This window comes from Pristis pectinata, chromosome 5 (genome assembly GCF_009764475.1).
Source record: "Pristis pectinata isolate sPriPec2 chromosome 5, sPriPec2.1.pri, whole genome shotgun sequence".
NCBI classification, from domain to species: domain Eukaryota; kingdom Metazoa; phylum Chordata; class Chondrichthyes; order Rhinopristiformes; family Pristidae; genus Pristis; species Pristis pectinata.
Window position 1 is genome coordinate 33095096 of NC_067409.1, and position 23101 is coordinate 33118196.

The following is a 23101-nucleotide window of genomic DNA, read 5'->3' on the forward strand; positions in this document are numbered from 1 at the left end:
TGATTTCTTGCAGATTGCTGCTTTCTTTTGCTGTTTTAAGTGTGTTGCGTGATGTTAAGTGCCAGTCTGACTGCAATGTGGCAAATCTATGTAATTAATGAAGCTACCAAGTGTACATGACAAAAAGACCTTCAGGTGAACGTATCACAATTGCATTAGCTGATATTGAATTTCTTTTGTAGTTTAATTATTTATGTGTAGACTAATGTGAAATGCTGCAAGGTAACATGTCTCCCTCAGAGCAGAAAATGATAGCTTGAGTTTGACTGTAAGGAATTTCCAACTTTATCTTACATTTTTTTGTAAGAATGCAGCAATTTATAGAATGGGCATGTTTCAGGAAACAGAATAAGAGGCATCTTAATGTTATTTATGTGTGTTGTCACAGATTCAACTTTGCTTAGTGCAGTACACTTGGTTTTGAGCCAGAAAGTTGTAAGTTCAATATGTTGTCTATAGAAATCTAGGATGACATCTTAATGCAGCTTGGAGAGAGGTGCCATCTTTTGGACCGAATATCAAATCAAGATCCAGTACTACCTGTTCAAGTAGAGATAAACTATCCCATGGTATTTGAAAAGGACCAGGGGCATTGGTTACTGGCAAATATTTATCCCTCAATCGAATGCACCAAAAGAATTAATTGGTCATCTTATTCATTTGCTGTTTGTGGATTATAATTTTGCTCAGATGGGATATTGTGTTATCTTACATGACAACCAAGCACAGGAACTAGTCTGAGCAAAGTTAAAAGTAAATTTAAGTAATCTGCTAGTTTAGAGTGCAGTGTACACTATAAATCAATATGTGCTCATTCTCAAAACACCCAACAGTCCCTTTCAGGATTATATATATTGCAATTTAATTGAAAGGTATTGATAGAAAGTCTATTTTTTCACAGCAAAGGTTTTTCTTACATAAAGTGGTAAATATTATCAAATTCTAAATTGGATAGAAAGTTAAAATTACAGCAAAAAGTAGAGCAAACTTCTATAGTAGCCTATTTTTGATTGATGTACTGACAGTTAAAGCTGCGTTACCCTTCAAGACAATGTAGAATTAACAGCGATAAGTTGTGGTATTAAGAGTAAGAGATTTAAATGAAAGATATTTTCTTTGACAGAATAAAGAACAAAATAGATTGGCCCAGATGTTATCCATCCAGAGAGCCGCCAAAATTCGAGCGGTGACATGATGAATTGCAATATAACGGAACTTGACTCTAAACTACCTCTGCTCACTAATCTGGGATCTGACCTCCAGCACTGGTGGCTGACCTTTGCCATGCACTGCAATTCAAGCACATGGATCATGAATTTAGATTTCCCAACTGGTTTGTTCATAAAACACAAATTTATTTTTCTACCAGTGATGTTGCTTTTACAATTCACAGACTTTTAATGGTAGAGAATTTACTTAATCCATTTCTGTTGGTGGCAGTGAACAGATATGAATGGAATTAGATTTGCAGAAACTTTGCACGGAAAAAGGTAACTATAATCCAGAAGGTAACTCTGGGAAAAGATGCAGCTTACAGCCCACAATTTGTAGCTTTACAGGTGATTCCTTTCTCACTTGGGTGAACAACTGTTACGTCTTAAGAACAGTACTTTCTGCATGATCAATATGAAACAACAGCAGAATGTACCAAGGAAAGTTTGAAGGAATAACAAAAGGAACAGACAGGGCTCAGTGATAACAACATATGGAGAAATAACATGACATGTTAAAAGAATATATTTGAAATTTGGCTTAAATGAAGACCCTGATTTTTCACAGGAGTTATCCTCCATGAAGAATCTAAGCTTTGATAACGCAGAAAGATAAAGGTACAGAATGTCAGCAATGAAATTTCACGTTTCCTTTCGGTCATTGAAGGACATAAAAGGCATTAAAAGTTCTTCTAAACCTTTAAGATTCTTTCACAGAGTGTGTACATGTTGTTTCGTCATGTTTGCTATGTCATTTCATTAATGAAAATCAAGAAGAAATTGCATATGCTAGAATTCTGAAATAAGAGCAGAAAATCCTAGAAACACTCAGCAGGCAAGGCAGCATCTGTGGAACAACAAACAGACTTAACACTGCATCAAAATTGGGAAAGAGAATACAAGTTAAAGTTGCAGAGAGGGATGGATAGGATTAAGGGAATATCTTTGATAGGTTTGCAACAGGGATAAACTTGATGAAGTAAATCATTTTATTTTTGATAATCAAAGATAATTTAGAAAATTCCCAGAGCAACATCTTCCTGTTGATACCTGAAACTTCCTCCTATGCATTAAAAGTCACTGTCAGAGACACTCATTGGTCTGTGAGGAACTGAAGGTTTATCCTTCAATAAAAAAAATCACTTAGTCAAGTGATTCTCCAAAAATTAGTTTTTTACAACATGAACCATCATTGTTAAACGCATACTTGTGTCGTTCATTCCTTGGAACAGAAAACAGATTAGGCCATTGAGCTTCTTGGACTGTTCCACCATTCTTTTAGATGATTGCCAATTTGTGCTGTAACTCTGTATATTAACTCCTGCCCCATATTTCTTGAAACCCTCGCCTTACAACAGAATATGAGTGTTAGTCTTCAGTATTTCAATGGATCTAGCATCCATTGCTTTTTAGAGGAAATTGTTCCAGATTTTCTGCATCACTTCTATGCAAGGGTGCATTCTGATTTCATTCCTTTTAAAAAATGGGTGTATTTTGAGTACATGGCTGTACAACCTTTACTAACAGTGGAGATTTTTCTTACCCGTTGAAACAGATGTTTGTCATTGGGAACATTGGTACAAAAGCGGGGCTTAAAGGACATGCTACAGTAAGTTAGTTCAAGGAAGACAGAAAACAATTGGTAACTCAAATTATCTCATGTGTATTAAAGTTCTGGTATCTGGTGTACATTTCCTCTTCCTTTCACACTTCTGATGTTAATATCTACAATGGAAAAACCTGTAGCAACATGTCTAAATTTCACACATCTGGTTTGTTTGAAACAATTAACTATTTAAGTGGTCTTTGAAAAAAGGTTATCATATTTTAGGTCTCCAGTCCCAGTGCATCCAACCACATTCCCATGTAAAAATTAAAGAAAAACTGCAGATGCTAGAAATTCAAAATACAAATATTTTGGGAATGGTATACATTGTGCAATGTCAGTGGAGGGAATGGATGTTTAGAATAGTGAATGGGATATCAAATTAGGTGAGATGCGATGTTTGGATGGTGTTAAGTTTCTTGGGCATTGTTGGAGCTGCATTCATGGGGTTAAGTGGATAGTATTCCATCACATTCCTTGTGTCTTGTAGACGGTGGAAAAGCTTGAGGGAGATGTAACAATTCACCGATATCTTTCTTCTAAGTATGCATGCACAGACATCCTGAAGTCATTTCTACACAAATAGAAAAAGCTACTTTCATTTACATCACATCCTAACAGACAAAATCTCAAATTTTTCGCAAAGCAATGATGAGAGAGCTGGATTTTAGCTCGGGTCAGGCTGGGCAGGCCCTTCATCCCCAGAGAGAAAAAAAAGGAAAAGGGAAAAAAGAAACAAGCTGAGCTAATTACAGATGGACAACTGACACAAACATAGAAATCAAGTTACTAGAAGTTGTAGAATTCACTGTTGAGTTCAGAAGGCTGCAATGTGCCCAGATGGAAAATGAGGTGCTGTTCCCCACGCTTGCATTGGGGCTCACTCCAACAATACAGGAGGCCACAGACTGATAGATCAGATTGGGAGTGGGATGAGGAATTAAAGTGGCAGGCAATGGGAAGCTTGGGGTCACCTATGCAGACTGAACAAGGACGTGAACCATCAACATCAAAGACATACTTGTGTCAATCCTTCCTCCAGAACAATCTAATGTGTTTAATCATCCGATTTGGAGTCATTCACCTGCCCTTGGTCACTTAAAGAAACATTACTCTTTAATTGCGTATATTAGTGTGAGATAGAGTTATGCTTCCTTTGGTTCTGAGTTTATTAACCTTGCAAATTGTCCTCTGTGAGGGTCCCTGGCATTCGGTAGAGGAAGAATATAAGGCTATGTGGAATTACTTGAAAATGGATTCAAATAATTGTTTTAACTTGACAGGTGGATACATGTTAGTAATTTAGACTTTCTCTTTAGTAGTGCTTATGTTAGGTTGTTTTAATTGGAATTGTTTAAAGGTATTTGTCATGGTTCAAAGGTAATGGTGAATACCATGTATTTTGGCTTGTATTCCAATTCCAGTAATTATCATTGATAAATAAAAATGGGCCCAGATTTTTGTTATAAAGTCATGAATGATGCCTGTAATTTAGTACAGAAGCAACTGCATTATAAAAGAAGCAAATATTGAAAATCTTGCTTGATTCCCTTAATGCGTACAATTTTGTTATTTTCGGTCTTGAATATATTCAGTGATTGATCCCCTATTGCCCTTTTGAATAGTGAATTCCAAAGATTTTTTCCTCTGCATGAAGAATTTCTTTTTCATCCCTGTCCTGAATGGTTGACCCCTTATTTTGGGACTGTGACCTCTGTTTTTGACACACCATGCAGGGAAGCATAATCTATGCATCTAAGAATTTTTTAATATTTCTGTGAGGTCACCTCTCATTCTTTTAAACTCAAGTATAAGGCCTAATCTATGTAACTGCTTCTCATAGGACAAAATTACCATCCCAGGAATCAGTCTGGTGAACCCTTGATACACTCCCTCTATTGCTAGTATTTCCTTTTGTAGGTTGGGAGACCAGACCTGAATACCATGTTTCAGATGTGTCTCACCAGGGCTCTGAGTAATTGGAGCAAGATGTTTTTACTCTTGCATTAAAGGTCAACATACCATTTGCTTTCCTAATTGCTTGCTGAAGTTGGATAATAACTTTCCATGATTCACGTTTCAAGGTCGCTCGGGTCCTTCTGAACGTTAAAACCTTTCCAGCCCTCGCCATTTACAAAAAAACACTGTAGTTCTATTTTTTTCTATTGAAATGGATGATCTCACAGTTTTCTGCATTATATTCCACTGTTATTGGCTTAGCCAGTCTGTATCCCCTAAAGCCACTCTGTATCCTGATCGCAACTCTCACTGCCACTTGTATTAGCAGCAAACATTTATATACTAAATCTGGTCCCCCTCATCCAAGTCATTGATCTGGATTATGAACAGCTGGGGCTTCAGTACTGATCCTTCTGGCATACACTTCCATTTCAAAAATGATAAGTCTATTCCTGGTGTTTTTTGACATGTTGACTCTGTTCCATTGAGAATGAAAAATTGCAGATTCTGGAAATCTGGACTAAAATAGAAAATTAGGAGAGAGAAGCAGAGTTAATAGTTCAGGTTGATTAGCTTTCTTCAGAAGGAAGGTCCAATCTGTAGGATCTCTTTTAGAATCTGTGGAATTTTGGAAGATTGCAACCAGTGGATCCAGGGGTCTTTGACCAGAAATGTTAACTCTATTTCTCTTTCCAAAGATGCTGCCTGGCCTGAGTGTTTTCAGTACATTTTGTTTCAGATTTCGCACATCAGACTTTTGTTTTATTTGTATCCACTAAAATTTCCTTAGCTGCTTCCTTACAAACCCTACTGCTGAGAAATTATGCAGGCAGATGCATGATTCATGAATTTGAATACCGAATGCTGATATCTGTAGGTAATGGTATTCCACATGTTTGAATGGTTGGTTCCTTGGAGATGTGTGCTACATGTTCAAAATATGAATCATAACCTTCGTGTGTATCCCCTAACTATGTATTCTCTAGCCAAGAAACTGGTATAAACCACTGGTGTTCTTTTGCAATGTTATTTGAAGAGAATAAGAATAATTGCAATTTTTTAAAAGTACATAATGATATGAAGGGGGTCTAAGCCTATTTTTAAAAAAATGTACTGAAATATGATGAAGGAGCAGCAGGAGGAGGCAGGTTAGTTGACAAGAATGAAGCAGCAGCAGGGAATAGTATGGGTTCAGAAGCCTACAATTCTACAGTTCCTTCTTTGAAGCCTTCTTTGTTTCACTGAGAAACCTCTGTGTTTTATTAAAGGCAAACATTTATTATTACTTCAAAAACTTTCAAATAAAAAGAATGGCTGCAAAATTTGAAGTAATGTGTCGTCTTAATTGTAAATAAATATGCTTTTCCTGTGTACTTAGTTCTGAAAGGATTTCCTGTCTCTTGGATTGTGGTAAATACAGATAGGATTTCAACAATAATTCAACAGATTCAGTTGAAATTTTGCTGAGATGAGCCAACTGAGATTATTGCTCCTATACATTGAATTTCCACTGCTAGATTCTAAAGAATAGGGAACTCTTGTCCAATGACAGTCCACTGGCTAATAGCATTTTATACTGCACATGATAAGTTCATATTTCATGCCCCTAAGTATATATAATGGTGGAGTTAAATCCTTTTATAGGATGGAAATAAAGGTTCCTTATGGCTGCACAGTTCACAGATGTGGCAGAGATTGCCAGAGCTGCTACCTTCAAAAGTTGGAATGATCAGTGAAGCACTCTGTAGTATAGTGGAACTCCTATTCATTTTTGTGTTGTGATCCACTTTCAATAGGGTAATTAGATGAGATAAACTCTTGGTTAGACATTGTATTGTTGCCTCTCCAGAGATGTCATATAACCCATTCTTACTTGAAGAATGTAAGTTGGACAACCATCATGTCTTAACAGAGAAATGTCTCTATGAAGACTGTGATTGAGGATACTTTAGTGGATTGATATAAAGCTCATGGGAATAAATAGAATTATTGCAGTGAAATTGTGTAAAGGTAAATTCAGAATAGCTCCTTAAGCTACCTATGTTAGATTGTATGTAAACATTATCTATGAATGCTCAATGATATTGCTTCACACTGAAAACTACCATTAGTAGTTCACACCTATTTTAATATGATATTTAATGTCAGTCTGTTTCAACCATCCATTACAGAAAAAAGCTACCTATTTTCCTGAATAGTGAAGATTCTTCACAAAATCCATCTTCCCAAGAACATGAATAAATGTCATCATCCAAAGCTAAAATATTTGAATGTGTATTTTGTAGAATTTTCAGAAATTACTCAAGGTTCTTATTGGGAGTTTAGCATTGTTATCACAGTGGACCATCCAGCTTCTGACTGCCTTGCTGGTTGCTGGTGTTTTTGAAAATGATGTGTAATGACTTTTAAGCTGTAACTACTGATTTTAGCTTTCTTGTTGCCATAAGAACTAGCAGCACCATTAGCATGGCAACAACAAGGCATTAATCCTTCAGCTGGGTAAGAAAGATTTTATTGAGCCTTTTTGGGGAAAAATGTTGTTGAAATGTGTATCAGTAATGATCTTAAAGATTTTAGATCTTTGCATTTCACTCATTAGTGTTTGCAGCAAGATGTTTTGAAAAATAACATCTCTTGCCATACTTTTCATTTTTCCTTTTCCTTTTAGAATTTGGAACAGATTATTTGTGTTGAGTTTAAATATTCATTTGTTAGCCTTGTTCCCAAAACAAAATGACTATTTTTGGATATAAACATTCTGCAGTTATCTTGTATGAATATTAACTATGTGATAATGATAACCTTATAAAGATATTCAATGATGTGACCTGAATTAGAATACACTGTTGGTATAGGGAATGGATTGCAGCTTTTTGGGTAGAACTCATGAGATGGTTCTGCTATCCATTCTGTGCTCTTGTAGACTGCAGTTATAACATGACAATTAAATTAAATGAGAATGCCAGAAATAATTTGTTAACATTTTAAAACATCAATGATGATCTCCTCGTTACTTGTCCCATGATCATCCAGCTATCACTCTAGGGTCATTTCCTCAGACCCATTCACCTAATCAACCTTTAGCCCGTATCTCTTCTCCATTGTGGGGAGGAAAGCTGGTGGAGAAAAGGCCTATTTTGTGCAGTTGGACGTATATGGCCTGTTTGGCAGTGCTCAACAGCTGATTTTGGCACAATGAAAAACTTCTAGCCCTAATTGTTTGCCAAGTGCTTTCAGATTCTGTAAATTTCTGTGAACATTCTTTGGAGTTTTTGAAAATATATGGAAATCTTGATTAAAGTTGAAAATATAAAGTACATTCCTGAAATGAACAATGAGTAAGTCAATAAAAGATAAAAGAAAAAATAATCTCACCTGTGGGCATCCAGGCAAACATACCTTGCCAATTGGAAAAGCATGGAAGTGTTTATCTTCATCCTTCAGCTATTCCTGTACCCATGCCAACACTTTACGTTTAATATCATGAGCTTCACAACAACAATTATTTGACAATTTATCAAATGCATATTGACAGTCAAAATATGCCATAGCCAGATTTTGATTACAAGCTTTGTAATTTTCTTGATGAATCTTCAATTATTGAATAAGTTACCGTTTTACTTATAGTGAGAGCCTGTCATCTGGCTCCATGAGCTGATAAGATCTGAAAATTGTCGCTGCAGGAATTAAACTAAGGTTTGTAAATGGCTTTTAAGCACGTGTATTTCTCCATTTTTCCCTGTCGATCAATATTCTGGACAGGCAGGAGAGGGAATTCATCAGCTGCAGGTTAAAGCTGGGGGTCCATGGGAACAATCCCTTACTGTCAGGTGACAGAAACTGTAGTTCAGGTCCTGATCTTTTCAGACCCTCTCTGCATTTTTTTAAAAAGCACATATTGCCTTTGTGTGGGTTTCCCACTCATCCGCATATAGGGCAGGTATTGGTTTATTATTGTTACTTGTACCGAGGTACAGTGAAAAGCTTGTCTTACAAACCGATCGTACAGGTCAATTCATTACACAGTGCAGTTACATTGAGTTAGTACAGAGTGCATTGATGTAATACAGGTGAAAACAATAACAGTACAGAGTAAAGCGTCACAGCTACAGAGAAAGTGCAGTGCAATAAGGTGCAAGGTCACAACAAGGTAGATCATGAGGTCATAGTCCATCTCATTGTATAAGGGAACCGTTCAATAGTCTTATCACAGTGGGGTAGAAGCTGTCCTTAAGTCTGGCGGTACGTGCCCTCAGGCTCCTGTATCTCCTGCCCAATGGAAGAGGAGAGAAGAGAGAATGTCCCAGGTGGGTGGGGTCTTTGATTATGCTGGCTGCTGCACCAAGACAACGAGAGGTAAAGACAGAGTCCAAGGAGGGGAGGCTGGTATCTGTGATGCGCTGGGCTGTGTCCACAACTCTCTGCAGTTTCTTGCGATCTTGGGCAGAGCAGTTGCCGTACCAAGCCATGATACATCCAGATAGGATGCTTTCTATGGTGCATCTGTAAAAGTTGGTGAGAGTCAAAGGGGAAAAACCAAATTTCTTTAGCCCCCTGAGGAAGTAGAGGCGCTGGTAAGCTTTCTTGGCCGTGGCATCTACATGATTTGACCAGGACAGGCTGTTGGTGATGTTCACTTCCAGGAACTTGAAGCTCTCAACCTTCTCGACCTCAGCACCATTGATGTAGGCAGGTGCATGTACACCGCCCCCTTCCCTGAAGTCAATGACCAGCTCTTTAGTTTTGTTGACATTGAGGGAAATGTTGTTGTCATGACACCATTCCACTAAGCTCTCTATCCCCTTCCTATACTCCGACTCATCACTGTTTGGGATACGGCCTACAACGGTGGTATCATCTGCAAACTTGTAGATGGAATTAGAGCAGAATCTCTAACTCCATCAGGTTAATTTACCACACCAGAGGAACATATAAATTACAGAGGGTTAAGTGTCTGGTTGCACCTTGCCAACTTAATTCAGCATAAGCAAGTTAAAATTGGAGCAACAGGACAAAGTAATAAAACTTGAGAAGAAAAATAATACAACAAAGTATCGGATCCCAGGTTTCATTTATATGAATGTAAAGAAATTATTCTAAGAACATTTATTCATTAGGCAACAAACAACCTGCTGGAGGAACGCAGCGAGTTGAGCAGCATCTGTGGGAAGAAAGGAATTGTCGACATTTCAGGTTGAAACCCTGCAACAGGACTGAGAGTGGAGAGGCAAGATGGCCTGTATAAAGGGGAGAGCGGGAATGGTGAGACAGGAGTCCGTGGTGATTGGTGGACTGAGGAATGGTATAAGATGACAGGCAGGTTGTGCCAGGTAGGGGGGGTGGGGGTGGGGTTGGGAGAGAGTGTTAGGTGAATCATAGATGGAGGCAGACAGAGAGGGGGGAAAAGAATTGGAGAGGCAGTTGGAGCAAGGTTGGGAGAGGGGAGGATGAAGATTGGAGACAACTCCTGGAGGGAGATAAGCAGGAACACAAAGGGCTACCAGTGCTGGACTCTGGTAAGTAGAAGAGTGGAACTAGAAGCAGAGAGGGGAGGGAGTGTGTGGGGTGGGGATAAGCCTGTGGGCGAACTATATGTATAGTGGGTGGATGGAACCAGGAGGTGGGTGGGGATGAAGATGGATGATGGGGGGCGGGGGGGGGGGTGGTATTTGAGGGAAAGGGGACAAAAATGTGAGGACCAGAGGAGAATCAAAAGGAGGAGGAAAGAACCCACCGGAGGGGAGGGTTACCTAAAATTGGAAAGTTCAACGTTCATACCATTGGGTTGCAGGCTACCCAGGCAGAATATGAGGTGTTGTTCCTCTAGTTTTGTGTTGGGCCTCACCATGGCAGTGGAGAAGGCTGAGGATGGACAGGCCAGTGTGGGAATGGGAAGGGGGATTGAAATGGCATGCAACTGGGAGCATGGGATGGCCATTGCGGAGTGAGCATAGGTGCTCTGCGAAATGGTTGTCCAGTCTGCACTTGGTCTTGCCAACGTTAATGGAAGTCACATTGGGAGCACCGAATGCAGTAGACTAGGTTGGCAGCTGTAGGTCCATCTAAACTTCTCAGTTCTCCCACCTGACCTTAGGTTCCTGAAACTCCATCATTACCATCTTGCTCTCCCACCCAGCCCCAAGCTCCCAGCGCTCCACCAGATCTTCATCATCCTTCCCCCACTACCGTTGTCACTATGGCCGTTCTCACCATGGCCCCCCATGCTCTGAACTCTTATCCTACCCCCAGTCCCCACACCACATCTCCCCCTTCCCCATCCCCTCCAGCAGATTATTTGTTGCTTCAGTTTCCAGCATCTGCAGTCTCTTACGTCTCCATCTTCATGTTTAGATGATTGCGGAGAACAAAACTATCAGATTTTTGTAAAAAAAAAGCACCTGACTCACTAATGTCTTTCAAGGGATGATAACTGCCATCCCTTTCCGGCTAACATGTGACTCTAGATCCAAAGCAATGTGTTTCATTCTTAAATACCCTCTGAAAGATCCTGGGAAGCCATTTATATATTGAAAGATATAGGCATTTTTAGAGATGCACCATAGAAAGCATCCTTCCTGGATGCATCAGGGCTTAGTATGGCAACTGCAAGAAACTGCAGAGAGTTGTGGACACAGCTCAGAACATCATGAAAAACAGCCTCCCCTCCACAGACTCTTGCTGCCTTGGTAAAGCAGCCAACATAATCAAGGACCCCACCTACCCACCCCAGACATTCTCTCTTCTTCCCCACTGTTATCAGGTGGAGGATACAAAAGCCTGAAGCCGTGTTCCCCCTTGCTGAAGAACAGCTTCTATCCTGCTGTTATATGACTATTGAATGGTTCCCTTGTATGATAAGATGGACTCTTGACATCACAATCTACCTCATCATGGCCTTGCACCTTATTGTCTACCTGCACTGCACTTTCTCTGTAACTGTAACACTTTATTCTGCATTAATTTTTGCTTTTCCCTTGTACTACCTCAATGCACTGGTGTGATGAAATGATCTGTATGGATGTCATGCAAAACAAAGTTTTCACTGTACCTTGGTACATATGATAATAATAATAATAAATAATAAATCAATTTACCAATTCAGTTGTACTATCATCTCTAGTTTAATACAGGCATAGGATAAACCAGATGAACCACTTGCATCATCCTGGGCACTGAATTCAGACATGGCTGAGTTGCTTCCAGCCTAGTTAACCTTGCAAAATCTTCACATATGGGGACTGCTGCCTAAATTTGGAGACTTGTTAAGCAAAAGCCTGACTTGGTTGAATTCACAGAATCAAACCTATAAAGACATTGTGTTGGATTCCTCCATCACAACCCCTGGGTAGGTCCTTTCTCACTAGCACAACCGAACCATCAGGGGTGGCAGTGCAGTGGTATAGAGGCAGAAGGCAGTGACTCTGGAGGCCTTCAACATTGATTTCAGATCCCACAAAGACACGTGGCATTAGTCAAACATGGGCAAGGATTCTACTTCTATACTATCCTCCTTCCTCAGCTGATGAATTGGTGCTGCTCTGTGTTGAACAGTACTCGGAAGAAGCACTGAAATTGAAAGGGCACAGAATAGACTCTAGGTGGGGGGCTTCAGTATTCATCACCAAGAGTGGTTTGGTGGCAACACCACTGATTGCGCTGCCTGAGTCTTGAAAAATATAGTTGCCATACAGGGTCTGCAGCAGATGGTGAGTGAACTGACATGAGGGGTAAACCTAATTGAACGCGTCAGTCTGTATGTTGCATGTGTCACCGAATGATCCTTGTGGAGAAGAAATCCCGTCTTCACACTGAGGGACCCTCTCCATCATGGTGTATGGTGCAACCATTCTGCTACAAGGGATAGACTTGGATAGATCTGGCAGCTCCAAACTGGGCATCCATGAGGTAAATTGGACTATCAGCAGCAGCAGAAATATGTTCCTCCATGATATGTAAATTTAAGGCCCACATATTCCTCACATTATGGTTACAATCCTGCCAGGGAGTCAACCCTCATTCAGTGAGGATTGCAGCAAGACATGCCACAAGCAGCATCAGACATACCTAACGATGTTTGCCCAGCTGACAAAGCTCCCACACAGGACTGCATGCATGCAAAACAGCAGAATGAGTATGCAATAGACAGAGCTAAATGATTGCACAACTAAAGGATCAAAGTTCTGGCATTCTACCACATTTAGTGGTGTAAAATTAAACAGCTAATGGGAGGAGGAGGATTTCCATCGACGGCAAGGACTGTGAGTGCCGAGGACAAGACTAAAGCATTTGAAACTATGTTGAGTCATTCTTCGGCCAATTCAGTTTACTCAGTATGATATCAGAAAATGGTTGAGCACTGGTTTCAGGAAAGGCCATGGGACCAGACAACATCCCAGCTGCAGAAATGAAGAAATGCTCTGCCGAACTATAAGGGCCTCTAGCCAAGCTTTTCAGTACAGTTAAAACACTGATATCTACGCACCAACAAGGAAAAGTACCCTCCTGTGTCTTTTCCACAAAATGAAGGACAAATGCAGTCTGGCTAATTACTGGTAAATCAATCTGCCCTCAATCATCAGCGATGTGATTAAATGTGTCATTGCCAGTATTACAGACTGAGACCTAGCTGCTCACAGCAGTGTAACTGACAGGACTACTTGGCTTCAGACCTCATCACCGCTTTGATCCAAACATAGTGAGAATCACTTAAAGACAACATCTTATTGCATGTGGAATCAAGGAGGCCTGGTAAAGCTGGTATCAGTGGAAATCAAAAGGAAAGCACTTTGATAAAAGCAGAAAATGTTGGAAATACGCAGCAGCTCGAGCAGCATTTGTGGAGAGTGATGCAAAGTTAACATTTTAGATCAGTGTCCTGTGATCAGATGAAAGGTTATAGATATAAAATGTTAACTCTATTTCTTATCCGACATTAATCCCTAATCCGCTGAGCATTTCTAGTGTTTTGTTTTTATTTTAGGTTTCCAGTATCTGCAGTATTTTGCTTTCTCTGTTGGAAAATGCTCCCAATGATTGAAGTCATACCTTGCAGAAAGGAGGATGGTTGTGGGTCCAGTTATCCTAGTGCTAGGACATCACTGCAAGGCTTCTGCAGAGCAGTGTCCTGTGCCCAGTAATCTTCGGCTGCTTCATCAATGATCCTTCTATTGTAATGACAGAAATCAGGATGTGTGCCTATTACACAACATTCAATTGGTTTTGTGATTCCTTAGCAAGCAAAGAAGTCCATGCCTGCAGACAACAAGAACTAGACAACATGTAGGTATGGGCAAACAGGTGGCAAGTATCCTTCTAAATACAAAAGCATCAGAGGAAGACCTCCTCCAATACAAAAGTCTAACCATCTACACTTGACTTTCAGTGCCATTATCATCGCCGAATCTGCCACTTTCATCCTCCTGGAAACAGGAAGTCAACTGAACCAGCCATAAAAATAGTGTCAGATGAGTCAGCACCTGTAACAGTAGCCCAGCTAGTAGAGCCACTGCCTCAAAGTGCCAGAGACCTGGGTTCAATCCTGAACTCCTGTGGAGTTTGTACATTCTCTGGGTTCCCTGGTTTTGTCCCACTTCCTAATTTCACCCGGATTGGTAGGTTAATTAGCCACTGTGAATTGCCTCTAGTCTGTACATGAGTGGTAGAATATGATGCACTTTGATGAGAATGTGGGGAGAATAAAAAAAAAATGGGATATATGTAGGATTAGTGTAAATGGGTGATTGATGGTCGGCATCCAGTTGGTAGGCTGAAGTGCCTAATTTATGCAGTATCTCTATTTTATTCGATAGCTCTATCTACAAGCACATCAGAAATGTATTGGAATACTCTCTGCTTGTTTTGACAAATGCTCCAACAACACTTAAGAAGTTTGACACCAGCAAGGACAAACAGGCTGACTTGACTGGCATTCTTTTCATTATTCTACATGTTAATTCTCTCCACCTCTTCTGCATAATGCAATGTGCAACATTTACAAAATGCATTGCAGTTAATTACCTGGGCTGCTCTGACAGCATCCACCAAGTCTGTGCCTCTGCCAGCAGTGGATTAAGTCAGTTCTTGCACAAAGTCAAGTGGTTGCAATTATTGACTGCCAGTCATTACTAGCATTGGGATATTGCTGGACCTCTCAGGGAAGTGTCATAGGCCCATTTGTCTTCAGCAGACAGCAGCAGCAGGCATATGGAAACACTACCATATTCAGTTTCCCCTTCAAGTCATACACTATCCTGGACTTGGAAATATATTGTCTCTTCACCATCAATGGGTCTAACTCCTGGAACCACCTACCCATCAACATTGTGAGACTACCTTCACCAGGACTGCATTTGCCCAAGAGAGTGGCTCATCACCATTTCCTTTTGGGTCAACAGGGATGGGGATAAGTGTTGCTAGCAATGCCAACATTCCAATAACATAATAATAAAAATGGACTTGAGAAAACTCTTTGACAGTTTAGATGGAGAATTTGGTACCATCTTGTTCTGAGGCTGTAGCTGTCTGGTTTCCAAACTCTGACTTCTGTTTCTCCTCTTGCCTCTCCTTTTAATGTTTTTATTCCTATTCTTGTGCAGAGTAATTCTTTGAACTATAAGAACCTATGATTTCTGTTCATTTGCAAATGATTTACTTATAGTTGTTCTGGTTATGTTTTAATTTGTGGTACGTTACTGAAATTTGCATATTAAAGAAGGCAGAAACAAAGGAAGAATGTATCAGAATGAAGAAAAACTTCAACACCTTTGAGAGAGAATAATGATTGCTTTCTATTGCTTCAACTAATAATAAGTTCATTGTCAGAGTAATAAACAAATATGCTTAACTATAAGTAATACATAGGTAAAGTCACAGGCAAATCAGCACAAAGAATAATTCTTGGAAATTAATCACAAGTATAAAAGATTTAGAATGAACTTATTCCTTTAATGCCTTGTCTCTGCAATGTGAGCACTATGTGTTTTCAGTAGTCAAACATTGCAGAGTTAAGTGGAAAGAAAAATTTGTATTCATTTGACATTTTTCACAACTCCACATATCCCAGACCAGTGGAACGTTTTGTCAAGAAATTGGATTTCATTTTTTTGTGCACTAAACCAGAGCTGCATATAATGCATTCATTCAGTTTTCCTGCAAACACTCACAAAATTGCCAAAAAATAACATTTGCAATTGTATCGAGTGGTTTACTCTCAGAAACATGCTAAAATGAGATGCACATTTTCTAATGGGACTACCTTCTTGGAGGACTAGGTGCGACACAGTGCAGAACTAGTAGAACTTCTGCCTCACAGCACCAACAACCCAGATTCAATCTTGACCTCCAATGCTGTCTGTGTGGAGGTTGCACGTTCCATTGTGACTTCCCAAGATGGCGCCGGAGCAGCGTGACTCTTTGCAAGCTGCCCTCAGCAGATCTATTCTTTATATGTATTATAATCATTCTACTCTTATAAATCTAATTTCCAATGCTTTTCCCTTTGTACTACCACTATGTACTTATGTTTGGAATGATCTGTCTGGATAGCATGCAAAACAAAGATTTTCACTGTATCTCGGTACATGTAACAATAATAAACCAATTCCATGGGTTTCCTCCCATGTTCTTCAAATATGTAGGTTGGTATGTTACTGTGCTGCTGTAAATTGCCCTGAATGTGTGGTGAGTGGTAGAATCTGGGGGGGGGGGGGTTGATGGAGCTATGGGGAGAATATGGATGGCATAGACTTGGTGGATAAGTTATCAGCTATGGCTGCCATGAGGAAGACAAAACTTGCAGAAGGCCCCTAGCTTTAGTGAAGGACACCTGACATTCTCATCAGTGTTTTGTGGGGGGTGGATACCCAGGAGATCTGCTACCCGTTGTTGAAAGATTTGGTTCAAGCTGTGTCTCTCGGGTGTGATATTCACTACTCATTTGGAACATGCATAAATAAATTTAGTGCCTTCATGTGATTATGCTAGACTGATCTGCATGCTATTTGAAACAGTTGCATTGAGCCATTTTGGTAAGCAAATCAAAGATTCTTTTGCTGATCTTTTATGGTCACCTGCAGCTGATCTGTGCAGAGGAAGATCTGAGGGGTTTTATCCATCTCTCTCTGCTTTCTCATAGAACATAGAACAGTATAAGCCCTTTGGCCCACGATGTTGTGCCGACCAATATAAACACCTACTCCATGATCAATCTAACCCTTCCTCCTACACGGCTCATAACCCTCCATTTTTCTTTTATCCATGTGCCTATCTAAGAGTCTTTTAAATATCCCTATTGTATCAGTCTCTACCACCACCTCTGGCAGTGCGTTCCAGTCACCCGCCACTGTCTGTGTAAAAAAAAAACCTGCTTCTGACATCTCCCCTAAACTTTCCTCCTCTGACCTTAAACTGATGTCCTCTGGTATTCTCAGCCGGTAATTGATGAAACGTGTTGGTGTTAAGGATTGGAGTGTGGTGGGGAAACAATGATTTATTGGCATTCTAATAGCTTCAAATAGGTTTTCCTTTATTGCTTGTGCAGTCAATGCATCCTCCCTTCACTGTGCTGGGAGATGATGTATCTCAGTAGGCATGGCCTTAGAATACCAACACTTGCAAATACATCCATTATCGGAGAGGTCCAGGTAGTAAATGGGGGCTCTGAAGATTCTGTGGGAGTAGGTTTTTTGCAGATGGGCACAAGTTTTCCTTCTGCTCTGTGGTCCACAACCCAGCCTGCATAGCCAGTCATTGCAATACCCATGGTATTGGTGTACTGCCAGTGGTGTCACTGAGGCATACACTGAATTGGTAAATTGTTTTATTATTGTCACATTTACCGAGGTACAGTGGAAAACTTTGTTTTGCATGCCATCCAAACAGATCATTTCATCACATCAGTAAATTGAGGTGTAGTACAAGGGAAAACAATAATGGAATGCAGAATAAAGTGTTATAGTCACAGAGAAACTGCAGTGCAGGCAGACAATAAGGTGCAAGGCCATAACAAGGTAGATTGTGAGGCAAGAGTCCATCTTACCGTACTAGTGGACCGTTCAATAGTCTTATAAAAGTGGGATAGAAGCTGTCCTCAAGCCTGGTGGTACGTGCTTTCAGGCTTTGTATCTTCTGCCTGATGGGAGTGGGTGGAACAGATAATGTACGGGGTGGGTGGCATTTTTGATTGTGTTGGCTGCTTTGCTGAGGCAGTGAGAAGTGTAGACAGAGTCCATGGATGGGAGGCTGGTTTCTGTGATGTTCTGAGCTGTGCCCACAACTCTCTGCAATTTCTTGTGGTCTTGGGCAGAACAGTTGCCATACCAAGCTGTGTGTATCCAGATAGGTTGCTTTCTATAGTGCACCTATAAAAATTGGTGAAGGTCAAAGGGAATATACAAATTTCTTTAGCCTCCTGAGGAAGTAGAGGTGATGGTGAGCTTTCTTGGCTGTGGTGTCTGCATGGTTGGACCATGAAAGCCTATTGGTGATGTTTACTCCGAGGAACTAGGAGAACCATCTCAGCAGCCAACAGCTGGTGAAAAAACTCACTGTAAGTTGGAGCTCATTCCGTGGTTTTAGGAAGGTGTTCTGAAACTGCACTGTCATGTTTCCCAATGTCAGCAGATTTATTCTTTCAATTATGGGAAAAGCAGCAAAGTAGCATTATGTGCTCCTATTTGTACTGTTCTATGAAGGATGTAAATTGCACCCAAAAAGTGGGGCAGTTGTGAGTAAGGAAATGATCAGATGGTTTCTTCTAATGAAGTTAAATGAAAGACAACTGTTGTTCAAGCCCTGGGATATTTCTTCTTGTTGCTCTTTTGGACCTTTTATACTCCGAGAAATTCAGTGTTGAGTTTATTGTCATATGCACAAGTACATGTATGCACAGGTGCAATGAAAAACTTACTTGCTGCAGCAGCATCACTGGCACATAGCATCAGGTACACAATGTTCTCAAGAAAAACAAATTATACACAATTTTTTAAAAGGCAGACAATTAAAGCAAAAAAAAGCCCATTGTAGTGCAAAGTAGTCATAGTGTTGCTCTGCTGAGATAGTGATTAGGGTCGTGCAGGTTGGTTCAGGAGTCAAATGGTTGAAGGGAAGTTCTTGAACCTGGTGATGTGGGACTTCAGGCTTCTGTACTTCCTGCCTGATGGCAGCTGCGAGAAGATGGCATGGCCCGGATGGTGGGGATTTTTGATTATTGATGTTGCTGTCTTGAGGCAGCGCCTCATGTTGATACTACCGATGGTGGGGAGGGATGTATCGGGCTGAGCCGACTCCTTAGAAGAAGGTTGGTGACTCCGTGGGTTAATATTCGGAATTAAGCACCGTTAAGAGTACTGCACTGCATGTCATCTTTAATGATGGACAACATGATTTGTGTGTGAATGGTACTCGTGAACTAATGTGGGCGAAGAATGCTGAAGACACTCAGTAGGTCAGTTTAAAAGGGAACAGAACATGAAGGATGAGGGAGGAATGCGCGCGTGCGTACACACACACACACACACACACACACACACACACACACAAAGAAAGTAGTAGGACAACCTGTAGAGTTCTTGGAAGACAGGCAGGTGTTAATAACAGATGTGATATACACTATGTAGGTGACATGATGAGAGAAAGTGAAGACGTATACTGTGAAACAGGATATGAGAGTGGGTTGTGAATTAGGGAAAGTAAAGCAGGTTTTAATGGTCTGTGAATCTGGTAGAGAAAACTGATAATCAGCATGCAGATCTCCCTGTCATTTATGTTGCTTCATCAGTTTCCTTCTCCAATTACCAATCTGCTCCCTTCCATTAACGCTGATGTGGCAGCAAACCAATCCTATAGCCAAAATCTACTCTTCTAGTGTCCTCAGTATACTGACCTTAATATTAACTTTAATAAATTGAGACTTTAAACATAGCCCCCATTTCCACAGCATGAGTGGAAATGTTTGCACAGTAGGACAGTGATGCAATGATTAGTGCTGCTGCTTCACAGCTTCAGACATCCAGATTCAATCCTGAATTTCGGTGCTGTCTGTGTGGAGTTTGCACATTCTCCCTGTAACTGCATGGAATTTTGGTGATGGTGGAGGTGGGTGGGTTGGGGTGTAAGTGTGGGGTGAAATTGAGAGGTGAGTGGGAGGAAAGATGGGATTAGTGCTTGATGGTTGGTGTCAACATGGTGGTCTGAAAGACCTGTTTCTGTGCTGTATAACTCTGATTTTTCTGGCAATATAAGTGAGCTGTGTTCGCTCAATATATGCTGCTGTGACCTTACAGTCTCCAGTCTTTTTTTTGTCATATTCCTGGCATTTGCAGTATTTGAATTTTCTCCTATTTTGTTCTATTTTGGTAATCTACCTACTGGTGGTTCTGTGTTACAGTGGAACACTCTTTGCTAGTGAGAGCCAATTGTTTTGAATGTGTAGATTCTCAGCAGGTCAGGGACTTTAGTATTATGCAGTCAAATGTAGAAGTCCCGAATGCACCGTTTGTTGGCACTAACTTTCAATTTGCTCCCCTTGTGTACTCTGCATGGAGTCCAGGGGCCAGGTGGAATTTGCTGAGATTCCCCAACTTATGTGCTGCAGATAAAAACAGGAAATGCCAGAAACACTCAGCAGGTCAGGCAGCAACTGCAGTAAGAGAAATGGAGTTAATGTTTTGGGATGAAGATCTTTTATCATAACTGGAAAGATAAGAAAACAAGTTATTTTTAAATTGCAAAGAGGTTGGCAGAAGGATGGATAGGACAGAGGAGATATCTCTGTTAGGGTGAGACCCGCATTGCCTAAGCAATTCCAATGTTTATGGAGCCATTTGGATGATAATGAGAGCAGTTGGAGAGTGAGAAATCAAACAAATGGGCTTCTAAAGCTGTGAAATGCAAGCTGGAGCTGTTGTTGAGCCTGAAATCAAAGGAACAATGCTAGAAATGTCTGGCACCACAGGCAGTGTTGATGGAGAGAGTAAAACTCGGTTACTATGAAAAAGGGATAACCATGCATCAGAGCTGGCCAGTTCTGATACAAACAGAAGAAGAAAGTTACTGATATTGTTGAATTTGATACTGAGCCTCAAAGGCTGCAACATGCACAGATAGAAGATAAGGTGCTGTTGCTGAAGCTTGTATCGGGCCTTGTTGGAACCAAAGAATCCAAACAGATGAAGCTGCAAATCACTTGCACTTCTTCTAATCTATTGTTCTATGTTCATGATGTGGCCTCCTCCTTGGAGAAACCTATGCAGGTAGGGAGACTGCTTTGCAGAGCAATTGTATTTAGTCTGCAGGGATGGCCCTGAACTTCCAGTTGCGCTTCACTTTAATTCTTGCTTCCTTGCCCACACTGGCCTCCTGCACCATCCTAACGAGGAACAGCACCTCATCTTCCATTTCAAAACTGGCCAGTTTTGCCATGAGGTTATCAATTTATAATATTATCTCACTTATCTTCTCTCTATACAGACACTGCCCAATGTGCTGGGCATTTTCAACATTTTCCTTTTGGTTTCAGATTCAGCCACAACTTTGACCTGCATTTTACGCCTTTTATATGTCCCTTTGTTTATTTTTTCTCTTTCCATCATCCCTCATTGGCTCTGTGAACATTGGAATCCTCAGGCTTCTCCCTATCAGAGAGATTCCTTTTGTTCTACTTATCACTTCCCTATCCTCTTTGCAATTTAAAACTGACTTGTTTCTCACCTTTTTAATGAAGAGTCTTCAAACTGAAACAGTGATTCTGTTTCTCTTTTAATATATGCTGCCAGTCCTGCTGAGCATTTCCAGCATTCTCTGTTCTTATTTCAGATGTCTAGAAATGCAGTTCATTCATTTTTAATGGATGTGAAGGAATTGGCTCTTAGGTCTGTGAGCCCACTGATTTCAATGGTGTTTGAAAGAAGTTTTGAAGGTGGGGTTTCTACAATCTGTCATTCGAAGCCTAGCTACAGCTCAGGGCTTTGTCATTGGACTCTGCGATGCTTCAGAGCAGCAAGCTCAGTCCTCTGCATCAAGATTAGATTCCTAGGTGGCAAGCCAGTGCCAATGGAGTAGGTGGAATATTGAAGCCAAACCTGGAGAATAAGTACCTTAAATTCAAGGCATAATATAATTCTACAAAAATGAAGCGCATGTTCTTTTTGTACATAAAATACTTCATTAATATATTGATTTTTGATTGCTACTCTGTCTTATTGTTTCAGCCATTACCCAAAGCAGCAATTCACCATAGTTGCTGATACACCAGAAAACCTCCGTCTGAAGCAACAAAGTGAACTGCAGAGTCAGGTAATCTTGTCAGGGTAAACTATTGTCTCTGGTGTAGCAATTCCCAATGGCTTGCTAGCTCAGAAGTCATGCATTTAAAATTCTGTTTCTCCCGTGTATGTTCAAAGATAAGCTGTAAATGCAAATTGATTTTCTTCCCTTCATTTTTTTTCATTAAGTTATGTCTTTATCAATTTGAGGGATGTTGTCACTGTTACTATCTCAGTATAAAGCAGTTCTAGGCTTGATATATGCCACATTTGGAGCAAAAATTCCTGCACTATCTATTTTAAACCATAAGAGCATGACATGCTGCATGTTTATTTTGTACTGAGAGTGATTTAGGCCTATGGCTATTAACCAAGACAAATCAACTGATAAGACCATTGAATCAAACAGAGAATAGATTATCACTGTGAATTGAAATCCACTTATCCTATAACAAGACGATATGCTGTTAAATGGCTACCATCTTATTTTACCTCAGTTTTCCTGACCAAGCTTATTTAAAACAGTTCATGTTACGTTAGATCAATTTCTTTTTTTCTCATTTTTAATTCTTTCAGTTTTCATTAATCTCTTCCAAGCACTGGGCAAATAATTTTCTTCTCCCTGACACCTGGGTTGGGATTACATGCATTTCCTAATTTCTCCAATAATGCCATGCACTGCTTGCAAGAAGGTGGTGAGGATGGTAGAGTATAATTTGATTTCTCATTCACTCGCCACCATCCTTTGTTTTATTTGATCACCATCTTTGAAATATTTAGGTTATATACTGGAAATTTTAAAGAACATTGTGTAATCTTATCGTTGAATAAGATGGATCTCCTGTTTATTCCAGAAGTCCATATAACCTTGTAAAGTTGGACAAATTGTTTTCCTTGTGGAATGAAATTAACTGTTTTCAGTAAAGCTATGAATTACTTGATGCAGTGTGAAAAATATGTTACAATACTATACTGTTACCATATAACTAATCATTTTAAATACTCATATTGGGCTATGCAGTGAACGATATTTTCTTGTGAAACTTCTTTGATCTCAATTTCAG

The 23101-nt window shown here is 40.1% G+C and overlaps 1 protein-coding gene across 2 annotated transcripts in view; it reads left to right on the plus strand.

Moving 5' to 3' along the window:
* The window catches only part of LOC127570621 (LIM zinc-binding domain-containing Nebulette-like), a 252148-nt gene that overhangs the window by 87326 nt on the left and 141721 nt on the right, over positions 1–23101 (plus strand). For both annotated transcript variants that reach the window (XM_052016347.1, XM_052016348.1), the window contains exon 3: positions 21984–22068. In XM_052016347.1, coding sequence (XP_051872307.1) covers positions 21984–22068 — 85 coding nt within the window. The remainder of the gene's footprint in view (positions 1–21983; positions 22069–23101) is intronic.